At 57.5% G+C, this 19371-nt stretch overlaps 1 protein-coding gene across 6 annotated transcripts in view; it reads right to left on the bottom strand.

Moving 5' to 3' along the window:
- RAP1GAP2 (RAP1 GTPase activating protein 2) overlaps window positions 1-19371 on the bottom strand; it is a 66150-nt gene that overhangs the window by 36460 nt on the left and 10319 nt on the right. For 2 of the 6 annotated variants that reach the window (XM_075033107.1, XM_075033108.1), the window contains exon 1: window positions 3040-3146. The exons of 3 other annotated variants lie outside the window; for them this stretch is intronic. In XM_075033107.1, coding sequence (XP_074889208.1) covers window positions 3040-3146 — 107 coding nt within the window. Of the gene's footprint in view, window positions 1-3039; window positions 3147-16714; window positions 16835-19371 lie in introns of those variants that run through there. One more of the 6 variants, XM_075033111.1, reaches the window with a different exon arrangement.

Below are 19371 nucleotides of genomic sequence, written 5' to 3'. Positions count from 1 at the left end.
AACGGTGGAAAGAGATTTTTATCATTTACAAATTTTGTTGTCTGATCTCACTTGCAGGAGCAGAGAGAAAGCGGTGATTTCCTGCAGCATTCGGGTAAATCAGCCAAGGCACTCACAGACTTTTTAAGACCAGAAGGCTCGTCTGATCCGATTCCTGACAAACACAAGCCAGCGAGCCTTGGGCAGCCGTTTCTGAGCTGATTCAATAATTTGCAAATTGCAGAGAACAGCTCCCAGAAACCGGCGTCTCCAACCGCCAGCAGAACCGACACCAAAGGGCGAAGGGACGCTGGCCACGCCTGGGCATCCGCACCAGGGGCAGGAGGTGGAGCGGGAAGGGAAAGGCCCAAAATGTGCGGGATGCTGCTCTGGTGAACGTCCCACCGAAACGAATGGGGATTAAAACTGACTTCAGCAGTACAAAGATTTCACTCGATGGCTCTGGGAGACAGGCCACCCATGAGTAGCTGGACCAAACAGTAAACTAACAGCAGTGAGTAAAGACATTTGCCTTATTCCCAGTCACCTATGCCACAGCTGAGACTGATACATGAACGGAGGGGTGCACGCACACCGAGGCACCCACCCACCAGCTTTACCCAGCGAGAGGACAGCCACCATAGCATCACCTCGCTTGCACGTGGGACGTTCAGGAAAACCGATTTAGATAAAAATATGCAGTTCCAAATCCTAGGTTTCTGGAGGGGGACAGGAGCCAGGAGGAGCCCGAGCCCACCGCAGCAGTGGCCCCCCAGGCCCCAGCTGCTGGTGCACGTTACTGCTGCTCCCCTCCAGGTCGAGCGTGCAGGACAGGCATGGCACATTGATCGCAGGTGGAGGGAGCAAGGTAAGCACCAGCCCGGCTCTGCGAGGGGAGCTTGGTGAAGTCCATTTGTTGTGCTGCACTTTGCTGGCTGCTAACAAGAAAGGGACATAGGCCACCAGGGACTCCGCAGCTGCCACCAGTCCTGCCAGGCTTGCATATGGCTCATGTAAAGCAAAATTCAATTGCAAACGCAGAACAAAGACTGAATGTAGGAGGAAAAAAAGAAAATAGGAGCAGGTGGAGGAACAGAGTCCCTTTTGCCGATGCCGCTAGCAGTCCCTTCCTTTTCCTGCAGATTATGTCACTTTGATGGCCCTGGCAGCTTGCATAAGACGAAGCAACCGCCGTAAAGAACTGCTTGAATTCTTGCAATCGCTGCCATGAAGGCTCCTCAGACCACAGCAGACAGGAAAAAACCTCCTCAGGGTCTTGTTCTCCCCTTGAGATGTCTGTGTGACTCTCACTGTCCTCAGTAAACCCCGCAGCAAGAACTACACTGAGAGGGTTTGTGCTCAACATGATGGGGGGCGGGGGGGAGATAAAAAAAAAACAACCCAAACTCACACATCACTGGCCAGATTTCTGTGAGAGTTCAGAGCCAGATTTTATCTCAGCCCTCAAATGTCATGCTGAGCTCATTCATAGAAACCTGGTACCTAGGGGAAAGACGACTCTTTGGGAAAAGTCTTGCCCGGTGTGACCGGTAGAGCACTCTCTTCCTTCCCTGCCATGCTTTGAGGTGAACGTGGGATGGCCAACGAGTTTCAGCAGGGACAACGTTTGCAGGAGCATTTGGGCCCCCGCCGGCGGCACAGACCTCCCCAGCACTCAGACACTCCCTACATGCAGCACGTGAAAGCGGGAGAAGAGGCTCCAGACCACGGAGCGCTGGGGGGGCATGGGGGCCTGGCCACCCCCCAGCCAGCCAGCCTCTCCAAAACTTGCTAGCCCATAGCTGGAGCCCACGGCCCATGGGCAGAGCTACAGCAGGGACGGGTCTTGGCTAAATGAGACAAAACCCAAGGGGCAACAGTGGGAATGGGAACGGCCGAGCCTGCTGGGGGCAGGGGAGGACAGGGGTCACAGCCGTGGCACGGCTCAGCTCAGGTAAGCATCCATCTCTGCTGTTCATTCAGGACCATCAGGACCTGCAGGTTGGTTTTTTTTCAACTGCTCAGCTTTGATGATCTACCTAAAACCCCAGCAAAGGAGAAGAAAATAGCCCAGAACAACAACAGCAACACATGAACTATACAGGAAGGCCACCATTAAGTCATAAAGGCACCACTAAAACCCTGCTCTCAAGGGCACCCACGGCAGCAGCACTGACAAACGGGGTATAGATCCTGTGACCCAAAACTGTGGGTGGGTAAAGAGCTAAAGCTTCATCCCCAATCGCCTTACCCTGATTTTTCAGGCTCATGGATTGCGGGGGGGTCAGGGGGGCCACACACTTTACAATAAAGATTCTGAACAATCAATGCTTCATTCGTAGGGTTTTGGTACTAAATCACAAACTGAACAAAAAAAAAAAAAAAAACAAAAAAAAAAAACCACAAAACCCCCAAACCAAAAAACCACCTCAATCTGCAGCAGTGCCCACGTCGCTTCCACCCCGCACCAGAGGAAACGCACACCGCCGAGGTTTGGACGCACGTTTCTTACTATTTTTACCAACAAAGTTGCCAGAGCAGCACGGTCCTGGAGGAGGGAGAACTCCCTGACCGAGGACGCGCCGCATAAATCGGAGCAGGGCAAATCTTTGAAGCGAACAGCAACTCCCCGTACGGAGCGGAGCGGGGCGGGGGGGGAAGCGGAGCCGAGCCGAGCCGAGCAGACACACGGCCGCAAACAGGCTGCGTCCTCCGAACGCGGAGTTGAACGTGAAGTAGGACCGCGGCGCGGCCGGTGGAAGACGAGCCCGCCCGTCAGCTGCGCCCAGCCAGCAGCCGTCGAGCCGAGTCGAAGCGGTGCTGCCGGCCCGGCGGTCCCCGGGAGCGGACCGTCCTTTCCCGGTCCTCGACAGCGGGAGAAGCGGGCGCGGGGGCTGACCCGACCCGACCCGACCCGGGGCCCCGAAGCGCAAGCCCCCCCGCCCGCCCCGCGAGCAGGACCCGAGCCCGCCGGCCGGCAAGCGCGCAGCGGCTCCGGCCAAACGACTCCCGCTCCCGCCCGCCCCGGGGGGGACACCGGCAACGACGCCCGCCCGTCACCTCGTCTCCTTGCTCTGCCGGCGGGACCGGTGCAGCAGCCCGATGAGCACCACGGCCGCCCGCATCCCCGCCCGCCGGGACCGCATCCCGCCGCCCGGCCGGGACATCGCCGCCGCCGCCGCCGCGACCGAGCTCCGGCCCCGCTCGGCGGCACCCGCGGGGGCGGCGGCGCCTCCGCGACCGCCTCCGCGACCGCCTCCCGCCGTGCGCGGGCAGCGCCGCGCCGGGCCGGGCCGGGCCGGGCCGCCGGCCCCGCGGGGAGCGGCTGCGGAATGGCGGCCGCTCTCCTCCCCGCTCCGCTCCGCTCCCCTCCCCGCCGGGCTGTCGCCCCCGCCCCGCCGAGCGTCAGACCGGGCCCCGCCGGGGCGAGCGGGGACGGCGGCGGCGGAGCCCCGGGGCGGGGGGGCGACGCCGAGCTCCGGGAGAAAGGCTCCCCCCGCAGCCTGCGCGGCGGGAAGGGCTGGCTCCTGCCCGGCAAACGGCTTTTGGTGCCCGTTTCAGGCGTTGGCGACCCTTCCCCGTGCGGGACCGGCCCCGCGGCCGGGGCTGGACATCGTCCCTCCCGGCCGGGGCTGAAAACATCCCTCCCGCCCGCCCGGGGCTGAGCTGGAACCGGGCCTGGGAGCGAGCACAAGCCCGCCGGCTTGCCTCTTACACGGGGGAGCTGGCGCACAGCTTGTTCCAGGAAATACATATATATATTTTTTTTAATTAAGTAAACTGTAAATGATCTACTTCACAACCTCAGCACCTTTCCCTGGAAGTCTTTGTTGCCATGGTGATAAAACACCCGGGTGCCTCTGCCCCCCCCTCACCTCCCATCTCACCTTCCTCCTCTGCGAGTTTAATTTTCGCAGGAATTAGATGCAGGACTAGCTACCGCATTTTGAGCGTGTTCCTGGTTAGAGGGATAAAAACACAGTCCCTGCCGTAGGCACGTATGAGAACACGCAGGCAAAACTCCAGCCCCGCACAGGACTGAAACATCGGCATCTGCCCAAAACCCACCGCTGTTCCGCATCTTTGCGGCCAGCCTCCGAGAAGTCGTCACAATCCTACTGCATCGCCTGGTCAAGCCCATAAAAGTGTTCCCACGCGTGCGCTTTAGCCAGCCTGGCCCTAAAGCAGGGAGAGCACAACGTCCCGCTGGCAGCGGGCTGCAGGACCCCCGGAGCGGCTGTTCGGCCGATTCTCGCAGCCGAATACAGGTCAGGGCTTTTGGGGGGATCCTGCCGCAAACAGGCAGCCTGCTGGGGGGCACGCACGGGCTGCGGGGCCGACCACGGCCACGCCGCAACGAGCATCGCACCCAGGTGGGACACTCCCCCCCCCCCCGCAGCAGCTCCTGGGGAAAGATGGGGAGAACGGCCCTCCGCTCCTCACCCACCCGGGAGGCTATCCCACACGCTGCCACGGCCCGGCAGCCTCGGTGGGCCGTGGAGCACAAGGTGCCTGGAAACTCCCTGGCCAGGGCAGTCAATCATTAACAGCCTGTGGCTCTCCTGGCAAAGTCTGTAATAAATGTGTTTGCTGGGGAGCAAACGCAAAAGCCACAGCCCACATCTGGCACGAGCAGCCGCTCTCGCTGCCTCCTCCTGCCTGCCACGCTTAAGGTGATCAACATAACCTTAGCTCTGCTCTTTTCTATCTAAATGTTTCAGCACAATCTCTAATCAGATGTATTCTTTAAATTCAATAGAAAAAAACCATCATCAACGTAATCTCTTTATGCATTCTACTGTAAGTCAGATAAAAACACGTGAAATGTTATTTTTGTCAACATGCCACATTAATTCACCCCAGAAGAACCTGACAGCAGTTCAGCCGTCACCACACCAACCACGCTGACCTACACAGCACACGGGTAGCTCTTCAAAGAGTCAAGGTCTAAACTTAAATCCAAGATTACTATTTTTGTATTTCAACAGATTTTGACGGGTCCCTGGGAAGGCTGAAGCAGCAGCAGGTCTCTCCAGCACAGTAATTCCAGCAGACGAGTGTCGAGGTCCCCTCTTCCCCGCAAGGAAAAGCCCAACCCATTCTCAAAACACCCCGAAACACATTTCTGCCTCCTCAGTACGACATCAGATGATGCCAAACCGTGTGTGGTGGGCGAGAGAATGCGAGTGGGTAAGAGGAAAGAATTCTGTTAAACCTGGGTGCTACCTTCATCCTCACTGGCAGGGAAGAGTGCTTAACTCGCACTGCCAAGCCTTTTAATAAAGTTTTTGTTGGACCAACAAATCTCTTTGTTCTTGCAGAAAATACCTGGCTGCTTCCTTTCAAGCAGAAATCATCAGTCTGACAAATTTCTCAGGCACAGCAAAAAAAAAAAAAAAAGAAAAGAAATTAGAACCTGTTTCCATGCCAAATTATACCAATTCTCCAGCACCTCATTAGCTTCCAGTTAATGGTGGGGGAGGGGTTTTAATTTTAAGCCTTTTACCTCTTGCATTAAACAGGCAGCTTTGAATTTCATTGAGTCTCTCTCTCTGGAGACATTTTCCAGCGTCTCTCTTCCCGTTCTCCAGACAAGTTAAGTATTAATCTCCTCTTGTTTTATGCTGAAGTGGCTTTGTATTGATTTTTAAAGATGTTCAGTTCTTTCATATTTGGAAATAGAGAATCACTTTAAGCAGACACACTCAGCCATATTTTCTTCTCCACCCAAATACAGCAAGGGAGCCTGCGCTATAATCAATTTCTTCTGCACTCTGTTGCACCTGATTTGTAATTTATAGGATGAGGGCAAGATAATAAATGGCAAGGGGCTGGCGGGGCAGTGAAGGCTCAGGGCAGAAGCCTGGTACCCGGGTTGCAGCCATGCCATGCCACGCCACGCCACGCCAGGGACCTACCTCCTCTCTCGCACAGAGAAAGGGCTGCGAGGGAAAAGCCGGACCCCCCTTTGCTCCCCCCACCCCAGCACAAAGAAGCTCCCATCTGGTGATGGCAACATCTTCCTACGAGGCTGTGGGTTTTCCTAGGAGGTCTGGATGCTCAGCCACTGGGCGCACAGGTGAAGGAGCACCAGGGACCTCCAGCTCCCGAGGACATCGCTTGTGGCTGCGATGGGTCCCTGAAGAAGCTGCCCTTTATTTCTTATGTTCTGCCGTCTGATGAAAGGCTCCAGGAAAGACTGGAGTGGGATGCCAGGGGAAGCAGAGGAGGCGGCAGGGCCAGCGCATCTGAACAGCTCCTGCCCCTGCCTGCCTTCCCCAGCCCCTGCTGCTCCCCCCTCACGCCCGGCGGGTCCCCCTTGCAAAGGGACGGCACACCGTGCACACACGGGTCATTTCTGCCTGCCAAAGGGAGGAGCAGGAGCAGGGCAGGCGCGGCAGGCTGCGCGGCACGGCGAGCTGCATCGCACCGCCAGCCGCGGGTCGCTGGGGCACCCTGACCTGGGAGCAGAGCCAGGTCTCCTTGGCTCCGGCAGCGCGTCCCCAGCTCAGCCTTTACTCTCTCCAAGAGAGGATCCCGTCAAACTGATCCCACCAAGGGGCAAGTACTCTGCCGGCGTCCTTGTTGGCTAAAGGAACACCTCCGCAGCGCATCTCCCCAGCCCCACGCCACGGGGCCGGGGTGACTCCGGCCAGCCTCCGGTTCCCGCAGCGACGCCACCAGAGCATCGCCCTCCTGAAGGTTTGAGAGGGACGCCCAGTCGGGACCAGCACGTGCGGAAGCCCTCCGACTGGTGTCTGCACAGATGCGCCAAAGGACATCTCGTAAGACAGACAGCTGCAGTTTGAGAGGCTTAGACTGGAAATAAATCGGGAAAACCGAGGAGGTTGGGTCGGCCCTGGAAGAGGTCCCCAGAGGGGCTGCCAGCCCCCAACCGTGGAGGTTTCCTGGGCTTGGCTGGAGGGAGCCACAGCCTGTTCTGCGATGGAGCCTGGCCTGGAGACCACGAGCTCCCTCCCCACCCCTGGCATTTCTGGGCTTTTCTGGGTCTCCATCCTTCTTTTAAAAAAATCACTAAATAACCTCCAAGTTAAGCAGCTGCCCCTGTTTTATGAAGAAATAAATATCTCTTTAAAAATGCCCTGATGTTTGTGCTTCAGAGAAAACAGTTTTGCAGCTAACGAGGAAGCCGGGTCCCAAGGGGCTGGAGAGAGCTCACGGCAGGTTAGGACAATTACACGCCGTGATTAATAAATCACCTGGGTGGCTGGCTCATTTATGCAAAGCCTGGCATTTTATTCTGGACACTCTGCTAAAAAAGAAGGATCAGAAAACAACAGATTGTGACAAGATCAAGCCTTCATCCTTGATATTACTGAATCTCCTGTGAATAAATTACACTATTAATATTATTAATAAGCCATATATTTATGGAATAACTTTGGCTTTTGTGTTAATGCTGCAGTGAGAGTAAACCCCCCACCGGTGAGCAGCCTATCGACCTTCCCAAGCCCCTCACAGGCACATTGCCACCCACTAAGACCCCCACAGCCCCATCGCTCACACCTGAGCGGCGGGCACAGCCGAGTCCCGCTCCGGTGACTCAGGGCTTCTCCGGCCAGAGCCGCGGCGCTGCCTCATCAGACGGTGCAGGATAAGTCCCTGACGCCCTCTGCGCCTCCCTTTGCGAGAGATATTTCTGGTTCCCTCACTCACGAGGGACAGAGACAGAAATACACGAGCTATGCCAGGCATTTGCCACGGCATTTGCCACGGCTGGGCTGGAGGCACAGCCAGCCCGTCCCCGCAGCGCCGTGGCAGCTGACGGGGCACCAAGAGCTCTGCCCAGGGACCCTTCCCCACCATCCCAGGGACTCACCCGGAGACCCCCGTGGATGCTTCCCCCCACCCAAGCGGGACGTGGCTGGCGCAGGCACCTGCACCACCCAGGTGGGAGAGCTGGGGCGGGGGGGGGGGGGGGGGCAGCTGCGCCAGGGACCCAGAGCCAGAGAGGAACAAAGGAACCGAAGCAACACGGACCGAAAGACAAAAATAGTAGTCGGTTCTCCGCAAAGGAGCAGTCACATTCGCATTTCCCTGGCATAGGAAGAAAAGGATTTGGGAGCTTGCAAACTAGGGAGAAAGCGATTACAGTGTTTCAAACGGTGCTGCAGGAAGAGGATAAGGGTGCATCCAGTTTTAAAAGACATATCACAAGAAATAGAGCTTCAGGTTATGTTACATCCAGCCCTAAGTAATCTGATTAGAGATTTATTTTATGGCTTCAGTTAGAAAGACATAGAGGAAATACCAAGAAAGCATGAAGCCAGCTCCTCCATGCAGGCAATGCAGTGAGAACACAGCAAGTTTTCTCTCTCTTGAAACGGTGTGAGACAAGCACAACACGTCACCAGCAACCTTAGCACCTTGTCAATTTAGAGTGATCGGAAGAGGGATCGATGTACACCAAGGCACGGGGGCAGCAGACCCAGCTCCCCTGGCTCCCGCCCCGGCACAGCCGGCAAGGCTTCCCCGCCGCACCGCAGCACCCAAACCCTGGCGGCTCCCTGCGCCCCGGTACTGTGGCTCCTGTACAGAAGTACTGGACTGATGTGCAAAAAGAAATTTATCTGCTGTGCTTGACTGGGAGCCAACGTAATGGGCTTGTCCCCCATCCAGAGCCTGTCCCCCTCACAAGCGCACACAAGCATCGACCTTTTGCCTGACTTGGAGCTGAGCATAGCCTGTGATGTTTCATCTCCCCAGTGCAATTATCAGCCTTCCCAGGAAATAAGCAGGGAAAGCAATCAAAGCTGCAATGAAAGAACAAAAATTCATTACAAGCGAATGACCTCTCGCTGCAGAAGGAAGCCAAGACTCAGCCAGGTATTGCCACCCATTAAAAACAAGCTGGCCCCGCACGAGAGCGGCAGCAGGATCCGACGGTCAACGGCACTGCAGATACGGCACCCGTAAGGGCTGGGAAGCAGCCAGGAGCCTGGATAAGCAAAGAGCAGCACAGGTGCACACGAGCACCCATTCTGTGGTAGAGAGGCTTAGAGAAAAGAGACTTCAGTATGTAAAGCGAACACGAAAGATGATCTAAAAATAATTAGGGGCTTAGCAGGCCCCAGACCTAACCCCGTTTTGGCTGCATCCTCTGCACAAGCCACCCTTTCCCTTCAGATGGGGCACAGCTTTCGCTGCATCTCGTGACGTCCCCTCGCTGTGTTTGCACAGCAACAGGGCAAGAGAAGCAGGCAGCAGCACCGAAAGCACCTCCCAGCACCTCAGAGCAGGCATTGGTACTAAAAAAAAATTTTTAAAAAAATTTTAAAAAGCCACAGCAAATGGGCCAAGCCCTCAAAGGACCACAGCATCCACACTTCCCTACAGGGAACCGTGTTCCTGGCTGTCAGCCATCCCAGCGCCTGGCTGCTCCCCTGCCTTCATCAGCACGTGCGAGACTAAAGGGTCTTGGGGAGAATGCCCCTCGTCCACAGGCCCCACAGGGTAGGGGGCACAGCTTCCCCCAGCAGGATCCTGGTGCCCCAGGGTGGGCAGACACAGATACCCCCTCTGCCAGCCCCCCCTGCCCTCGCCACCACCGCTCCCGGCCCATGCGGGAACTGAGCCCCAGGTGCCCTCCCCTCACTCCCAGCCTCCTGAGGACATCGTCTCCAGAGCCGTGGCCGGTGCCTGGGACACCTGCGTGCCCACAGCTCCCATGGCCACCGTCGGGGCAAGCCCTGACCCCGCACTGCACCCTCCAGCCCCAGTTGCGACAGGCAGCAAGGGTCCCCATGCCGCGGGGTGGGCTCAGGCTTTACCCAGGCTGCTGGCAGAAGCCCAAAAATCCTCGGTACCTGCTCTGGCCAGCCTAGGTGGTCCTAAGGGCAGGCTGCAGCCCTTACTGCTCCGGTTTATGAGCACCTCCAGGGCGAAACGTGAACAATTTTCCCACTGTGGTGCCGCAGCATGAAACCGGGCAGCGACACCAGCACTGGAGGCGAGCTCCTGGGGCAGAGCCTGGATACCAGCAGTGGTTCCCGCACACACGCTGCGCTCAGCAGCCTCCCTGTCTCATCCCACTGGTGCGGAAACCGGCACTGCGAACACCGGCGGCACCCCCTGTCCTTCCTTGCCCACCCCAAAACCGCGCAGAAATCAGTCGGCAGAGCCCCCGCAAAACCTCGGCCGGCGGCAGGCTGGCTGCAGGGGCTGCAGAGGCGGCTCCTCGGCTGTGCACAGTATGTTTCCATGCTGGCAGACACCCAGACTCGCACACAACCCCGTGCCCCACGGAGGAGAACTAAGAAGCAAATTAAGCTTCAGTGAGAGGCAGGAAACGCCACTTGATTAAGCCATGGGGGTGCAAGTTGCTCCCTTCTGGGAACCAAGAGGCTCAGCCCTTCCAGATCCTCCGTTTGCTCTCTGTACTCTCCAGAGAAGAGCAAGACAAGTCCCTCGTCACAAACGTTACCCAGTGCAATCAGCTGTTTGCTGCTGCTGCTTGCAAACAGATCCCAGTCCTGGCAAGTTACGCAGCCTTTTCTGGGTAACCAGAGCAGGGGTCCAGGAGCGGCAGCTAAGGAAGGTGTTGGCAGCACCTCCTCCCTGCACGCCCTGGGCCATCCCTGCTCAGGGTCATACGGTCTCCAGAGCATCACGATGAAATTGTTAACTGCTGCAGAGTGTACAGATGATTCCAAGCACCATGTCACTGCTGCTATGTTCATGTTGTTAATCAGACTTTAAAATACACCTGAAATGGGCTGTTTGCTAGAGCACTCAAACTGAGATAAGAACTGGTGGGAAACTAGGGATCAGGTGTGGCTGTATACGGGATAGGGTCTGAGGCCAGCATGGAGCAGGCTGGAAGGGAGAGGTGTTTTGCCATGAAATCCAGCTGGACACTTCTGCACGTGGTGTTACTAGTAGCCCTTTGATGCTGCCGTATATCGCAATAGCATGCAGAGTACAAACTAAGATAACTCTGCGTTAGCACAGTGATAAAAAAAGAATTTGTATTATCACAGTGTAATTAAACTTTGAGCACAAAAGACTGAAAGTGGATGTTACAGCGTGGCTATTCATACCCTAGAAAGGCAACCCGTACCAGAACACCAGTGGTGGTACGGCTGGCCCACAAGACCTGCCCGCTCTGCAATAGCAGGATACCCTTTCCCTTCACCTTCCATCCAGCAGCTAAGAGAAGGAGGCAGCAAATATTTGCCTACTTAGCAGGGCTGGCAGGAGGTCAAACGAATGGCTATTTGCTCAAGCGCGAGAGCTGCTGGGATTTGCACCGCAGAGCACGGGTCTTGTCTGCGTCTGCTCCACCAGCACCAGGCAGCAACACCCCCCCCTCCATCACCGTGCCCCCCACACCCACGGGCACCCATTCCTCGGCCCCCCTCATCCAGCAGCTGCTGGTACTGGGGCCAGGGACTCGTCCCCAGGCAGTGGCGAGCAGCCACTCTCGTTCAGTGCCACATCCTTTCTCATCTTCCCTGACCAGCCTTCAAAATCGCAGCCTTTTAATTAGATGAGCTGCAAATTACCCGCTCACTCATTTCTTCTGGTGGCCCCAGTCCCTGCAGCGAGCAGGCAGGGCTGGACCGTGGGACGGGCACCACGAGGCACGCACCGCGCACCCACCGGCCACGAGCCCGAAAAGCCGACCAGCCGGCCCAAACCTTAGCCCTCAGCAGCCCGGCTCCCTCCAAGGGCAGGGATGCACCAGTCCCCCCTCCTGGGGACCAGGGCAGCAAAGCCTAACGAGAAGTGCCCCCCCCAGCCCCTTCCCGCATAATTAGCCCTGCTCAGGATGAAGCACCACCCAAGGCGCAGGTTACGCTTTTCCAGGGGTTCATCAGTCCCATGCAGCTGGCATCACTGCTGGAGGAGCCGCAGCAGTCCATGGCAGTAAGGGTTCATCCAGCCCAGGAAGATTACCAAAATTATAATTGTGACTTGCAAAGCAAATCTTGCCAGCAGAGCCAGGCCACGCAAACGATGGCAAAGCTCTTCTTCCAGGGCTACTACAGCAATGCTTTCCCAATCAAACTCTCTGTGGTCAGACAGGAACATCCAGTTCTCTAGTCTGTGTTCAGGATAAAACCATCTCTGATAGTCCAGGTGGCTTAGGCAGCTGGATCTGCTTTATGCAAGAAGAACTACAGATATCTATCTACATGCATCTATACATCTATAGGTTCTCTTGGTTTTATTTTTGGAACCATTCCTCCTTCAGCAGCCTCCAGAGAGACACAGCTTTGATAAGAAGCTCTTAGAGAGCACTCTCCCATCACACACATCTGGGACTTCAAAACAAGAGTCGCGTTTTGGTGCTGAGCCCGCCCTTCGGTGCCAGTGAGCAGAGCAGCGCTGGCCCTGGCTCCTTGGCACATTGCGGGGCCAGCAAGCACCGCTATAAACCAAAGCCGTTTTGCAGACTGGAAAACGGTAGCACGGGGAGATGAAGTGAGCTGCCGAAGGCCGGGCAGCAAATCGGGGGCAGAGAGGAGAAGGCAGGCGTGCGTCACGCTGCTGCCATGGGCGGGCAGGGAGCCCCGGGGCTCGGGTGCAGCCTCAGCCCCTGCCCGGTTTGCTCCCTTGAGTGACTGTATTATTTCTGATGGTTAAACACAGTACAAGGTAGTCACGCCTATGACAGCAGCACAATTATATGGAAATTGTATTCTTGATAATTTGGGGTATTTTTCCCTGTGAACACAGGCTTTCTGAAGAGATGAGCTCCAAGATTTCAGCATTGAATTAAATTAGATCAAATCAGCAGAGGAAATAAGTCTTTACGGCATGAGCAGATCCTTTGAATTTTACTAGCAAATCAGTGAACTAAATGCCATCATTTATCATTAACATCACTAATAAAGCCAGATTCAGGATGCACAGCAAACTAACATCAGCCGCATGCCCGACGCTTCCAGCACCACCAGCACCCTCCTTAGCCCTTGGTCCTTCCCCAGCTCCCCGTGTAGAACAAAGACCAACCCTGGCACTGTTATTCCAATCAATTGCCATCTACATCCAGCTGGGAAGCTCAGGATTAGGCCCAAGCTTTAAACACAGCCAAGCGATGCCCCTTCCTGAGGATGCTGCGAGGGATGCGGGAGCAGGGGGGAGATCCCAGACAGAGAGCAGGAGGAGCGAGGTGGGCTCGGGCAGAAGGGTCAGCCTTCCAGGGACTGCTCACTGGAGCCCAGCGTTTCGGGGAGAGCTGCCCTCCACCCTGAGAGGGCTCTTATTAGCCACGGGCAGGGGAACGCCGGGAGAGGCGCGGGGCCGGCCAGCGCTGCTCCTCCTGCAGCAACAGGCGATGCTGCTCCACGTCCCTGAGCGCAGCCGCTGCAGGAAGCCACCACTTCAGCCCCATCCCTATGAGAGCCAGTCTCAGACTAAACATCCCAAAGCATCCAGTGACGGCGTCGGATGCAGCACCGTGCCACCGGTCCCACGCTACACGGCCTAAAACCCAGGCACAGGTTTTGCTTAACTTGGCCCCAGGGGCCGTGGCAGCCCCCGGCACTGCTGGGCACGCCGGTGCCGTGGTGCAGGGGTCCGGCGCGGGTGGCTGCAGCTGTGGCTGGCGCAGGCTGGGAGCGGGTCCGCGCCTGGACAGAGCGAGCAGAAGAGCTGGTGGCTGCAAATGCAGATCCTCGTGGTAATGCTGAATATTCAGCTGGCTGGGGAGGGGTTGCTCCAGAGAAGCGCTAATCGCATTATGTAAAAGAGGAGGCCCAGCCAAGTAGAGTGCGCACCCAGGCCTCTCTAATTCCGCTTGACAAGGCAGCGGCACTGCCGTCATGCTCTCTCTCGAGCCCCCCACCACCGCAGCGGCAGCCCCCGCATCAGGAGGGGTGACTTAATCTGAAGATGTGATGGGGAGATGGCAGCCTGCAAGGATGACCAGCCTGGCACTGCCGCAGGTGTCCGCAGGAGCCCTGGAAAAACCTCGTACTGTCCCTGGGTCTTGACTTCCCTCGATGCTGGGGTGTTTTGGTGACAGGGAGGGATTGTAGCTGCCCCTGCATGAATCCGTGCTGCGATGAGCTCCCCTGCCCCGTGGGAACAGCACCAGCACCCAGGCAGCACCACAGATGGGTGCCACGTAGGGAGAAGCAGTTTCCACCTCCAGAACCCCCAGGGGGAGATCAGTGCCCTGCTTCGCTGCGCTCACCGGTGGTGAGCTGCGAGGGGTGGTCATCGGTTCGTGCAGGAACGTGTCCCGGTGCCGTGGAGGGCAGCAGCCAGAGCAGCAGCTCCCCAGCCCTCGGCAGCTCCCCCAGGAGATGCCGCCATCTCGATTACCCGTCTCCCTCAGACACCTTGTTTGATGTGAGAGCGTTAAAAGACATATAATTTGTGGAGCTAAAACACAGGTATTATCTCAGTGACACATCCGTACAATAGGGAATGTGCTGAAGTCAATCACATTCAGAAATGGGTTTCTATTGCTCTATGGCTTTTTTCTTGCCTCTTGTTCCAGATCAAAAAGATAGAAAATGATGCAGTTGTTAGCTGGAAACCTGCCATCTTCCTCGTTAAATCACCTCGCACTGTGCAACCTCATCAATGATCAGGAACAAGAGACCTGGATCAAGCATGCCAGGGCTTTGGGAAGCAGGGGGGCGTCCAAGGCCCGTGGGCAGGAGCTCTCGCTGGCAGCTGGTACCCACACCCGCACGCGAGGGAGGCTGGAGAGAGGGATACCTGCTCCATACCGGCTCCACGTGCACGCTGCCCATATTGCTATAGGGTCTCTGGATGGCTGCTTGCTCTCTCTAGTAGGAGACGTGCCTGCAGCAGCACGGGAGTGCCCTGGTCAAGGCAGCATCTTTCATACACAGAGCCAGCAGCTGCTGCAGCAGCAGCAGTCGTGGGCAATGGTACAAACACAGTCGAAAGGAAAACTCTCCTACCAGCCCAGGCTGCAGAGAGCCCGTGAGGGGACTGGCACCTCAGATGAAAGGACGCAACTTACTTGTCCCATTTGTCAGTCTTTCCCTGAGCACTTTCTCACGGAGCAGACACAGACCCCGGTCTGATCCTGTACTCTTACCATCATGTTCTCATTCCCCTGCCTGCCAGCACACCTCCCTGTCCTCAAGCTTAACACGCAAGCAAAGAGTGAATCACTCTGCCAACACAGTCACACTGGGTTTTTGGAGCTCCAGCGAAGACCTGATGGAAAACCTGCCCTTCTTCCAAGCCCCCAGTGCAGCCAGGACAGCTGCTTATCACCCCTACGTGAACATCGAGTTCTGCGTTCCAAACTGGAGAGGATTAACACCAAATTGCTTGTAGGAGGAAGGAGCTGTCGCAGTCCCTGGCACGACACTGGTAACATTTGAGAGGAACAAGGCAGGACGGCGTCTGAAAGGACTGACCTTTGAGTCTTCACAGAGACTTCATAATGTAGCTCTGACCTATTCAAGTACCTGTCAAGCCTCTACACATCTCTTCTGGGTGGGAGTCTGAGACGAGCCAGGGTTTTACAACAGGCTTTGGAAGATGTGAGGTCCTCAGCTATTGTATGGGTCCAACGCTGACACTGGTATTTGCTAAGGAAGCATGAAAACAGCATCACGAGCCCCACTAGAAATAAAACACCGGCGATGGAGAGGGCCGTTTCCAGAGAGGGGCCACAGGCCCTGCCGGCACCGTCTGGCACCAAACCTTCCCGCGGCACAAGAGTGCTGCCAGGCAGCTCCCGTGCACCAGGCACAGGGCCAGCCCGTCCCTGCTGCACCGCGGCGCTCGCCGGCGCCGGTTGCCATTGGGAAGCCAGGACCCTGCCGACTAGAAGGAAAAGCGACAGCCGGTGGGAGCGGTACAGTAATTAACAAAATTATCATCAGGAACAAACCACAGGCTTTGGCACAGCGCCTGCGCTCCTGCTCCAGCGCTCCCTGCCCTGCTCGGGGCTCCTCAGCTCAGCAGAGCCGAGGCTGATTGCGCTCCCCAAATCCCACCCACACCAGCGGCAAGCGGACACGCAGCCATGGCCAAGGGGAGGCCGGCGGGCATGCCGAGCAGGGTAAGAGCCCCTCTGAACCTCCGGCACTCGCCAGCAGCCAGGGACCCTGCCCCGGTTGAGCCCCTCGGCTCCCACACACAACCCTGTCCTCCTGCACACCCGGATATTTGGGAGCATGTACCCGCAGGCAGATGGTGTCTCTATCCCTCCAGCCATTAAGGCTCCCTCCCCCTGTCACAACAATATTTGCTTTTAGAAGGCTGTTATTCTTTCGAGCAGCCGCCTTTCAATTGTCTGCAAACAGCTCCTATTTTGACAGGCTATAAATATGGCAGGAGGAAAGATATATAAACCAGCACAGTTTATTAGTCCTGAAACAGAGCTAAAAATAGACCCACGTGGGGTTGCTAAGTCCTCTGGGCAGATGTAATTGTGGATAATCTAGCTTTAAATATGTGAATGCTGTTTTGACAGCAACAACAACATTTTAACATATGGGACTGGGTAGCACACACAAGCATAACGCGCCGCTGCGCTACCTCCAACGTCACCGGGAAGCAGCGTTTGCATCACCGGATCCCAGCCCACTGCCTCCACGCTGTATCTGGGGTTTCTGCAGTAATAAGCCCCCAAATAAACCCAAGTATCTACAGCAAGCTACTGAGAGGAAAGCACCTAGCCAAATACCAAGAGTAGTCTCCCAGGGCGGGAGCATCAGTGGAGCTGTGCCAGTACCCTCCCCCCCCAAAATTTTAGAGAGATAAATCTTACCAGATTAAATGGCTGAAACACCCCGCGTTCTCAAAGCTGACAGCACCTTCCTCCTCCTGGGAAAGGTTCCTCCATCCCAGGCAGGCTTTGAAATGTGCTGCAAGGATGCTGCGCGGGCACGGGGCTGGGTGTCTCCAGGGGCAGCCGGGCCGATAACCGCCCTTCTGCGAAGAGGGAAGCACTCCCGCCTGCTCACTGGAGATAGTGGGGAGACGTTGGGACTGGCTAGATTTTGTAAATCCCCAGCCAGCCCTGGGGCTGGCTGAGGCAGGACTGACTATGCCCCTGCTGCTGCTCACCTCCTGGGGCAAGCACCCCCAACTGGGCTGCACCCCATTCCCCGCCGATCCCTGACCACCCCTCCTCTGGCCAGTGTCTCCAGCGTGTCCTTGTTCATCACCTCCTGACCACGGCTGTACAACCCATGCAAAGGTCTTTTGCAACACAACACACAGTGACCGGCTGTGCGATGCTGCTCACAGGGGACCCTCGGTCCAGCACCCACCCCAGCACCACTGGGAGCTGATGAGCAAAGACTGACCCCCCAGCTTGTCATTCTCCACTAGTGCCCACGTGCCAGTGGCTGCCTGAGGCTGGTGCTGCACTGCTGCCCGTTCCGGCTGACGCAGCAGGTACCAAGCAGCAGTGACAGCCCTGGGGCTCCAAACACTCCCCTCTGCAACACGGAGGGTCAGTGCCCCCAGCCCCAGGGTGGCTCCTGGGGCCCTGCCCCATCCTCACTGCTGGGGCAATGAGCTGTGTCTCTGCTCAACCAGACCTTGCCAAGGCTCCTCAGATCCTTTGTGATGTTTCTTCCTAAAATCACATGGTGCCTCAACAAAAACAGCAGCTCTGGTACCCACTGAAAGTAATTTCTGTCCATAAAGAAAGTAACATATTATTAAGACTCCCATCTCCCAGGTTGTTCTTCCCCTCTAGAAAATAGATACAATTTTTGGGGTTGGTTCTACACTTGAACATGGTGTTGGTGGGATGCCATGCTGTTTGAGCTCCACCAGCTGCTGCCCCCAACCGAGCTGCAATGTCCAAACCCTGGTGTTGTGCCAGCCCTCCATGGGCAGAAGCCCTTTCCCTTCATCTCCAAGCATGCTGGAGAGCAAGGAGGAGAGGCAGACTCACTCGCCCTGCTTGGGTTTGTCTTTAGTCACAAAAGAGAGATACCAAAAAAACACCACTAAGGCAAAAGAAACCCCCAGAATCCATTTCTGTCCTAGGGACATCAGGTCTAACTCCCAGCATCACCTACTGTGGCCATCCCAAGCGCCCAGGCAGAAGGGCAGCGCTGCCCATCAGCAGCACCTACTCACAGCCCCAACGAGCACATGGCTCCGGCAGCAGCAAAGGGCATTTTGGGGCCATGAGGGGTATCTCTGCACCCCAACGCCATCCCTGGGCAGAGCAGGGCCAAGCCCCAGCACAGTGCCCGCGCGGGACGGGACCGTCCCTATCTCAGCCCAGCAGCCAGTGCTGCCGCGAGGGCAAAGCCCAGATTTCACAGAAGTGGCTGGGGCTGGGACGGGACCTTCCCGAGGCAGCGGGACCCGCTCAGCCCGGTTCCGTGGTGACTGAGGTGCCAGCACCGCAGCCAAGCTCCAGCCAGGGCCCCGGTGAGCAGCCCTGCGCCCACCCTGGGCACCGCTGCCAGGCACCGGGCCCCCCAGCAGCCGCGGCTGGGCGACGGCAGGGTGCTGACCTGCTCATCCACAGGCCACCGGACCCTAAACTGGCAACGAAAACGCGTCTGACTCACTTCTTTGCATAAAAAGCAAATAAAGCAGCAGCAGCGAGAGCTGGCTGATGATTCACTCCGGCCCCCAGACGCGCTGCCCTACTTTCACCCCGCTTTCGCGGGGTGTACGTTCCTCCTTTTCAGTCACCGACTCCCACCCTTGTTTCCCCGTGCTGCGCTGAGGAGCCCCAGCCCGGGGAGGCACAGGCCCCCCGTGGGTGCTGGGACGCGGGGGCCGGCAGCACAGCTCACCCCTGCGAGGGTCCCCGGGGCGCAGCGCTGGGCAGGACCCCCCCGGCAGGAGCAGAGGCGAAGCCAGCGCCCGGTCCCGCTCCCCTCCGGGGCACCGAGCGCTGCCCCGTCCCCTGCAGCCCCCCGCCCATCGCTCCCACCGGGGTCCGCAGGGACGACCACCGCACAGCGACTGGCGGCCGGAACCGGGTGACGGGACCCGCAGCAGCCTGGTCGCTAAAAGGCAGAAACCCCCTCGAACGGGGCCGGAGGGGGGGGTCGCCCCTGCACGGCCAGGCAGCAGCGGGACCCCAAGTCCCGATGCCCGGGCTCCCCTCGGGAACCGGCAGCAGGGAAAAGCCGAGCGCTCGTATGCCCACTGCTGGCACGCCTGGGAAGAGCCTTCAGCCGGGGAAGCACCGTCGGGGACCGGGGCGGGGGGGGGCGGGCAGGACCCCCGGCCTCGACAGCCCCAGCAGGGCTGGGAAAGAGCCTCCGAAAGAGCCCGGGCTGGTCCCGCAGGGCAGCGACCCGCCACCGCTCCCCGCTTGTTTGCGTCCGCGCTGCAAGTAAAGGAGGGCTTGGAAATGCTTTCACACACGTCCATCTCCTCCTCCCAGAAGAGAAGGGTCGAATCGTACCACCTGGGTCTGGATACAAGCAGGAACCTGGTCAG

The sequence above is a fragment of the Buteo buteo genome, chromosome 7 (assembly GCF_964188355.1).
Source record: "Buteo buteo chromosome 7, bButBut1.hap1.1, whole genome shotgun sequence".
In the NCBI taxonomy this organism is placed as follows: Eukaryota; Metazoa; Chordata; class Aves; order Accipitriformes; family Accipitridae; genus Buteo; species Buteo buteo.
The sequence above is the reverse complement of the archived record's forward strand: the minus strand, read 5'-3'. Positions and strand labels throughout refer to the sequence as shown.